The 8,884-nt window shown below is 46.4% G+C and overlaps 1 protein-coding gene across 1 annotated transcript; it reads left to right on the forward strand.

Annotated features, from left to right (window-relative positions):
• The first annotated feature begins 5,726 nt into the window (after nt 1-5,726).
• Nucleotides 5,727-7,741, forward strand: LOC120048759 (apolipoprotein A-I-like). The gene is made up of 5 exons (XM_038994957.1): nt 5,727-5,778; nt 5,952-6,041; nt 6,151-6,204; nt 6,409-6,559; nt 6,910-7,741. Exons 1-5 carry the CDS (start codon nt 5,742-5,744, stop codon nt 7,484-7,486), a joined length of 909 nt encoding a protein of 302 aa, XP_038850885.1. The 5' UTR covers nt 5,727-5,741; the 3' UTR covers nt 7,487-7,741.
• Nucleotides 7,742-8,884: the final 1,143 nt, after the last annotated feature.

An 8,884-nucleotide genomic window follows, 5' to 3' on the forward strand; every position in this document is an offset into this window, starting at 1 on the left:
GTGCCTCGCTGTCAGCAGTGCTCCAAATCATAAACACTCAGACCGCAGTGCACCACTCAGCACCTGTCTACCTGACCCAACCCAGATATGTCCTTACAACTCACCCTGGACCTGTCCCAATGAACCCCTGGACCCAGAACGCACAGGAGAGCACTGTGTTATCATCACCTCTGGGTAAAGTGTCACAAACAGAGTTTGGAACATAAAGTAGTGATCAGAGATACTCAGTGAAGACCAATCTCCTGGGACTGCATGCTGATAAACACATCTCCATTCAATCCCCTTGTCTATAGTTTTTCAGTGATATGCAGTAGTGATATATGTGCAGCGGGACATTTGTTGGCCTTGCAGCTATACCGGTCTGTTACTGTTAATATCATCTGAGGGTAGATGTATTGTGTTGTATTGAGGCTTATGCACTTTGACATACACTAGCCTGTTACTTTCTCTCAACCATAATGTATCTTTGTCTTTATATATGATGCTACAACTCTACAATGCTAATAGTGAGTATCTGGTTCACACCAGGTCAGTTTCATGGATTTTTCCTTGATGGCACAGAAAGTCTCAGATCGAATCAGCCATTCTCTGAGCCAATCACAGCCATTTCTCAGACATAAATAGCACTTTGTCCAGACAACACCTTCCTCCCAACCTTCATGAGGTATCACAGTCTGATCAGATATGCTATTGATTTATAGTCAGTTTAAGTTTGATGTCCAGCCAGCTGGCATTGACTCACAGAATATATTCTATGATATAGTTTTCAGTTTCACTGTGAGGTCATGTGTTCAAGCACTTCCATGTGTCAGTTGTATGACCAAAGTTCATTTGACCCCGGCCCATGCACACTGTGATAGGGTCTAGGGTTAGGGGCCGCATGGGCCCAGTCTATTCATTAGATGTAATTTCACAATAGCCAGTAGATTTTTTATATTTTTTATTTCACCTTTATTTAACCAGGTAGGCTAGTTGAGAACAAGTTCTCATTTGCAACTGCGACCTGGCCAAGATAAAGCATAGCAATTAGACACATACAACAACACAGAGTTACACATGGAATAAACAAAACATACAGTCAATAATACAGTAGAAAAAAAAGTCTATATACAATGTGAGCAACTGAGGTGAGATAAGGGAGGTAAAGGCAGAAAAAAAGCCATGGTGGCAAGGTAAATAAAATATAGCAAGTAAAACACTGGAATGGTAGTTTTGCAATGGAAGAATGTGCAAAGTAGAAATAGAAATAATGGGGTGCAAAGGAGCAAAATAAATAAATAAATAAATAGAGTAGGGGAAGAGGTAGTTGTTTGGGCTAAATTATAGATGGGCTATGTACAGGTGCAGTAATCTGTGAGCTGCTCTGACAGCTGGTGCTTAAAGCTAGTGAGGGAGATAAGTGTTTCCAGCTTCAGAGATTTTTGCAGTTCGTTCCAGTCATTGGCAGCAGAGAACTGGAAGGAAAGACGACCAAAGGAGGAATTGGCTTTGTGGGTGACCAGTGAGATATACCTGCTGGAGCGCGTGCTACGAGTGGGTGCTGCTATGGTGACCAGTGAGCTGAGATAAGGCGGGGCTTTACCTAGCAGAGACTTGTAGATAACCTGTAGCCAGTGGGTTTGGCGACGAGTATGAAGCGAGGGCCAGCCAACGAGAGCGTACAGGTCGCAATGGTGGGTAGTGTATGGGGCTTTGGTGACAAACCGGATGGCACTGTGATAGACTGCATCCAGTTTGTTGAGTAGAGTGTTGGAGGCTATTTTCTAGATGACATCACCGAAGTCGAGGATCGGTAGGATGGTCAGTTTTACGAGGGTATGTTTGGCAGCATGAGTGAAGGATGCTTTGTTGTGATATAGGAAGCCGATTCTAGATTTCATTTTGGATTGGAGATGCTTAATGTGAGTCTGGAAGGAGAGTTTACAGTCTAACCAGACACTTAGGTATTTGTAGTTGTCCACGTATTCTAAGTCAGAGCCGTCCAGAGTAGTGATGCTGGACGGGCGAGCAGGTGCGGGCAGTGATCGGTTGAATAGCATGCATTTAGTTTTACTTGCATTTAAGAGCAGTTGGAGGCCACGGAAGGAGAGTTGTATGGCATTGAAGCTCGTCTGGAGGTCAACACAGTGTCCAAAGAGGGGCCAGAAGTATACAGAATGGTGTCGTCTGCGTAGAGGTGTATCAGAGAATCACCAGCAGCAAGAGCAACATCATTGATGTATACAGAGAAGAGAGTCGGCCCGAGGATTGAACCCTGTGAGACCCCATAGAGACTGCCAGAGGTCCGGACAACAGGCCCTCCGATTTGACACACTGAACTCTATCAGAGAAGTAGTTGGTAAACCAGGCGAGGCAATCATTTGAGAAACCGAGGCTGTCGAGTCTGCCAATAAGAATGTGGTGATTGACAGAGTCGAAGGCCTTGGCCAGGTCGATGAATACGGCTGCGCAGTAATGTCTCTTATCGATGGCGGTTATGATGTCGTTTAAGACCTTGACCGTGGCTGAGGTGCACCCATGACCAGCTTTGAAACCAGATTGCATAGCGGAGAAGATACGGTGGGATTCGAAATGGTCGGTAATCTGTTTGTTAACTTGGCTTTCGAAGACCTTAGAAAGACAGGGTAGGATAGATATAGATCTGTAGCAGTTTGGGTCTAGAGTGTCACCCCCTTTGAAGAGGGGGATGACCGCGGCAGCTTTCCAATCTTTGGGAATCTCAGACGACACGAAAGAGAGGTTGAACAGGCTAGTAATAGGGGTTGCAACAATTTCGGCAGATCATTTTAGAAAGAGAGGGTCCAGATTGTCTAGCCTGGCTGATTTGTAGGGGTCCAGATTTTGCAGCTCTTTCAGAACATCAGCTGACTGGATTTGGGTGAAGGAGAAATGGTGGGGGCTTTGGCGGGTTGCTTTGGAGGGTGCCGGGCAGTTGACCGGGGTAGGGGTAGCCAGGTGGAAAGCATGGCCAGCCGTAGAGAAAAGCTTATTGAAATTCTCAATTATAGTGGATTTATCAGTGGTGACAGTGTTTCCTAGCCTCAGAGCAGTGGGCAGCTGGGAGGAGGTGCTCTTATTCTCCATGGACTTAACAGTGTCCCAGAACTTTTTTGAGTTAGTCCTACAGGATGCAAATTTCTGTTTGAAAAAGCTAGCCTTAGCTTTCCTGACTGCCTGTGTATATTTGTTCCTAACTTCCCTGAAAAGTTGCATATCACGGGGGCTATTCGTTGCTAATCCAGAACGCCACAGGATGTTTTTGTGCTGGTCAAGGGCAGACAGGTCTGGAGTGAACCAAGGACTATATCTATTCCTAGTTCTAAATGTTTTGAATGGGGCATGCTTATTTAAGATGGTGAGGAAGGCACTTTTAAAGAATAGCCAGGCATCATCTACTGACGGGATGAGGTCAATGTCATTCCAGGATACCCCGGCCAGGGCGATTAGAAAGGCCTGCTCGCAGAAGTGTTTTAGGGAGCGTTTGACAGTGATGAGGGGTGGTCATTTGGTCGCAAACCCATTACGGATGCAGGCAATGAGGCAGTGATCGCTGAGATCTTGATTGAAAACAGCAGAGGTGTATTTGGAGGGCGAGTTAGTTAGGATGACATCTATGAGGGTGCCCGTGTTTACGGATTTGGAGTTGTACCTGGTAGGTTCATTGATAATTTGTGTGAGATTGAGGGCATCAAGCTTAGATTGTAGGATGGCCAGGGTGTTAAGCATGTCCCAGTTTAGGTAACCTAGTAGCACGAGCTCAGAAGATAGATGGGGGGCAATCAATTCACATATGGTATCGAGGGCACAGCTGGGGGCAGAGGGAGGTCTATAGCAAGCGGCAACAGTGAGAGACTTGTTTCTGGAAAGGTGCATTTTTAGAAGTAGAAGCTCGAATTGTTTGGGTACAGACTTGGATAGTAATACAGAACTCTGCAGGCTATCTTTGCAGTAGATTGCAACACCGCCCCCTTTGGCAGTTCTATCTTGGCGGAAAATGTTATAGTTAGCGATGGAGATTTCAGGGTTTTTGGTGGTTTTCCTAAGCCAGGATTCAGACACGGCTAAGACATCAGGGTTGGCAGAGTGTGCTAAAGCAGTGAGTAAAACAAACTTAGGGAGGAGGCTTCTAATGTTGACATGCATGAAACCAAGGCTTTTACAGTTACAGAAGTCAACAAATGAGAGCACCTGAGGAGTGGGAGTGGGGCTAAACACTGCAGGACCTGGATTAACCTCTACATCACCAGAGGAACAGAGGAGAAGTAGGATAAGGGTACGGCTAAATGCTATACGAACTGGCCGTCTAGCACGTTCGGAACAGAGAGTAAAAGGAGCAGGTTTCTGGGCACGATAGCATAGTTTCAAGGCATAGTGTACAGACAAACGTAAGGTAGGATGTGAGTACATTGGAGGTAAACCTAGGCATTGAGTAATGATGAGAGAGATATAGTCTCTAGAGACGTTTAAACCAGGTGATGTCATCGCATATGTAGGAGGTGGAACAACATGGTTGGTTAAGGCATAAGATAACATATGGTGTCTAGGAACTTATTTGGAATCAATTAAATGTTACAGTAGACTTTCATTTTCCAAAGTAAAGCTCCCCCTTTGTCATACTGTAGTTATTCTGTTGAAATGGATAGTGTGTTACTGTGCTATACTGGTAGTTGACCTTGTCATAACCTCGCCCCCAGGTTATTGCGCAAAGAAGTGTCTGGGAACAACATTACCATGCCAAAAAGGTGGATCAGTCTACCCAGAGAATGGCCAGATTGAGAATCTTCACAGCACTCATTCTACATCACTTGAGTTATTCATGATGTCACATCCTGGTAATCTGGAGTTTTGAAGTCAGGAGTTGAGTTCTAAACCTCGTATCTGCCCACTGTGCCTTATTACAAACCATCACAGTGCCACTCTATAGAGAGTAGAATAAGGTGTTGCCTGGAATCTACTATTTCCTATGTAAATGCACTACAGTGCAACGTTCAACACCTTAAATAACCTCTGACCCCAGTGATGACTAAAATGTGTCAAGGTTGACACTGCGCTATAGGTTTGCGTTGGCAGTTGAGAAGACACAACTGTTGGGATGCTACCTTTGATGGCTAAACAAACGCCAGGATGTCTATAATGAAATCATGTCCTTGTCGAAAAGCACCAATGTGAAATGGACTAATGCCAGCATTCGTAGAATCTAGTTAGTATTATATGTGGTTGTGGTCTCATTGCTTGACCTGATTACAAAGTGTCTGTGGTGTGGACATGTTTAAGGTTATCTGCCGGCCATCAGCAGTGGAATACCTTTACTCATTAGTATTACTTTAAGCAGGGGTTTTAGAAGTGGGGGGGACATATTTTAGAAAATGATTTCTATATTTTTTATCCAGTCGGATAAACACTCCAAACAGACTACCCAACCGCTCGGAGACGTCCGCATGGTCCTAAAGCACACAGTTGCCTCTATTGTATCACATTCCAATGATAAAACTGTGGGCGACAAAAATGCAATTTCAGAATGTGGGGGGGACATGTCCCCCTTCCCCCCCGTCCCCAGTGAAAGTTGCATCCCTGACTGTAAGTCTTCTCTAGAATGAGGCTTTCAGTAGAAGGGTCAAGGTCCATGCACAGTTGTCTAATTAGAATATAACCAATAAAAAGGACCATGGTGGTGGGGGAGATTCACAAAATAAACATATTGAAGTTCAATCAAAGCAAGCTTAATCAAGTCTGGTCTGTCTATGTTCAGTCTGTCAGGCTCAGAGAATGAATATGAAGGTAACAAAATAATGTATTGTCATTGTGTATTGTGTGTGCGTGTGCGTGTGTGTGTGTGCATGTCAATATAGTAACCGCACAGTCATGTGATGACAGCGAGCAAGGAGTTGTAGTAGAAGCAGGAAGAGAGGTGACATGGCAGTGACTCCTGGACTTTGGGCTTACATCTACAGCTCTGGTTTCGACTATATATACAGCGTGGCTCTGGCCTGATAGACACACAGACAGACTGAATACACAGAGATACACCAAGAAAAAAACAGGTGAGGCCAATGCTGAGATTCAAAACAAGGTGTTGAGACACTAGGATTTTAGGGTTCTAAGATTCAAATGTAATTGAAGTGTAATTGATTAATGATGTTTCTGTTTCAGTGAGAAACGCAAATATGAAGGTGTTGGCGGTGCTTGCAATTGCTATACTCTCTGGTAAGTAACATCTAATGTTACCACAAACGTAACTACTCTGTAAAAAAATTTTTTTGAAACCTTTTGAATGCAACTTGATTATTAGAATGATTATTATTTTAAACTTAGTCTAATTCAAGCTCCTTGAACAGTGTAAGGTCATAAAGCAGGTCAGGTTAAACGAGCAGTTTCACAGGAACTAACTCTCCTTCCATGCCCCAACAGGTTGCCATGCTAACCTATTCTATGCTGATGAGCCCAAGCCACAGCTGGAGCAGCTGACAGATGCCTTCTGGGACTACGTCGCCAAGGCAACAAAAACTGCCGACGACACCGTCCAGATGATCAGGAAGTCTCAGTTGGGACAGGATGTCAAGTAAGTCATTTGACCTGTGATCTAGTTGTCATAACATGTGTGTAATGTCTGTAGTGGAAGCCCTCAGAGTACTAGTCACCCGAGTGGCGCAGCGGTCGAAGGCACTGCATCGCAGTGCTAGAGGCATCACTACAGACAATCCCGGCTGTATCCCAACCGGCCGTGATTGGGAGTTGCATAGGGTGGTGCACAATTGGCCCACGCCGTCTGGGTTAGGGGAGGGTTTGTCCGGGGTAGGCCGTCATTGTAAATACGAATTTGTTCTTGACTGACTTGCCTAGTTACAGTAAGTAAAATAAAATCAATAAATAAAACTAGAATCCTGACCTGACCAGACCCCTCTCCTGCAGTGACCGCATTACAGAGAGTGCTGATGTGGCCAGCCAATACGCCATCTCCCTGCAGGAGCAGCTTCCTCCTGCAGCCAAGGACCTGATGACCAAGATTACCCAGGAAGCTGAGGTGCTGAAAGAGCGTCTGGAGCAAGACCTGGGCAGTGTCAAGGGGAAACTGGAGCCCTACGCAGAGGAGATGAAGACACAAGTCCAGCAGAGAGTGGAGCAGCTGAAACAGGATCTGGCTCCCTATGCAGAGTCCCTGGACTCCGAGGCCCTGAGGGCCACCCTGCTCCAGAAGAGTGAGGAGCTGAAGGGGAGTCTGGAGCAGAGTGTGAAGGAGATGCAGTCCCAGCTGGGTCCCTACACAGATGAGCTGAAGCAGAAAGTGGACCTGCGCCTGCAGGACTTCCAGAAGAGAGTGGCCCCCCTGGCCGAGAACCTCCAGAGCGAGCTGGCCACCAGAGCTCAGATGGTGCAGAAGAGCCTGGCCCCCTATGCTGAGGACTTGAAGGACAAGCTGGACCCCTACGCCCAGGACCTGAAGGCCCAGCTCACCGCCCTCTACCAGGCCTTCACCAACACCAACTAAATGGCCCAAACCAACACCACTCCTTGATCCTCTGAAACGTTTTGAGTGATTCTGTCATACCCCGAACTGCACTGTAAAACATGGAAACTAAACTGGGCATATGCCCAGAGCATCATATTTATTATTATTTAGTTCACACTCAACGTTCACACTCAAATATTTATATGTGTTTGTTTTTACCTTGTTGGATAATGTCAACTTTTTTAATTTTATTAATTTTTAAAGAAAAATAAAGCTATTGAAATTATGAACATATGCAAGATTGTTCCCTCATTCATTACACTCCAATTACACATGCAATATGTCACTTAAGGACACAGGAAAAGTCACAACTATGGCTGTCCCCGTCTCTGTGTGCCTCTCTCTCTCTCTCTCTCTCTCTCTCTCTCTCTGTCTCTCTCTGTCTATCTGTCTCTCTCTCTCTGTTTCTCTCTCTGTCTCTCTCTCTCTGTCTCTCTCTCTCTGTGTCTCTCTCTCTGTGTCTCTCTATCTTTCTCTCTCTGTGTCTCTCTCTGTGTCTCTCTCTCTTTCTCTCTGTGTCTCTGTGTGTGTCTCTCTGTCTGTGTGTGTCACTCTGTCTCTCTCTTTGTTTCGCTCTCTCTGTCTCGCTCTCTCTCTCTTTTAGCAACACACATACTTGTGTTGAGTGTGTGAAATCCCTTTGCTTAATTAGAGACTGTTATTTCCTGGGCCTCCTAAGCCAGACTGGCCCTGCTGACATTTGTATCTCTAGCTCATGTGTCAGCAACAGGTTTATCCAGGTCTCTGTCCTTTTACATGTCAATGCTGGTAAAATGCCAACGTAATGGCATGTAACATTCATACCCAGAAAACATGACTCCCATGTGGGTATTTGGTGGGCAAGGTGGGCACGGGCTAGCCCACCCAAGCCCAACACGGCCCATCCAAAACCAAGCCCAACAGGGGCCATCCCTTACCAAGCCCAGCACGGGCTAGCCCACACCAAGCCCAGCACGGGCTAGCCCACACCAAGCCCAGCACGGGCTAGCCCACACCAAGCCCAGCACGGGCTAGCCCACACCAAGCCCAGCTAAGGTTAGCCCTCACCAAGTCCAGCACAGGCTAGCCCACACCAAGCCCAGCTAAGGCTAGCCCTCACTAAGCCCAGCTAAGGCTAGCCCTCAACAAGCCCAGCACAGCCTAGCCCACACCAAGCCCAGCTAAGGCTAGCCCTCACCAAGCCCAGCACAGGCTAGCCCACACCAAGCCCAGCTAAGGCTAGCCCTCACCAAGTCCAGCACAGGCTAGCCCACACCAAGCCCAGCTAAGGCTAGCCCTCACCAAGCCCAGCACAGGCTAGCCCACACCAAGCCCAGCTAAGGCTAGCCCTCACTAAGCCCAGGACAGGCTAGCCCACACCAAGCCCAGCTAAGGCTA

Source organism: Salvelinus namaycush, chromosome 5, assembly GCF_016432855.1.
Source record: "Salvelinus namaycush isolate Seneca chromosome 5, SaNama_1.0, whole genome shotgun sequence".
In the NCBI taxonomy this organism is placed as follows: domain Eukaryota; kingdom Metazoa; phylum Chordata; class Actinopteri; order Salmoniformes; family Salmonidae; genus Salvelinus; species Salvelinus namaycush.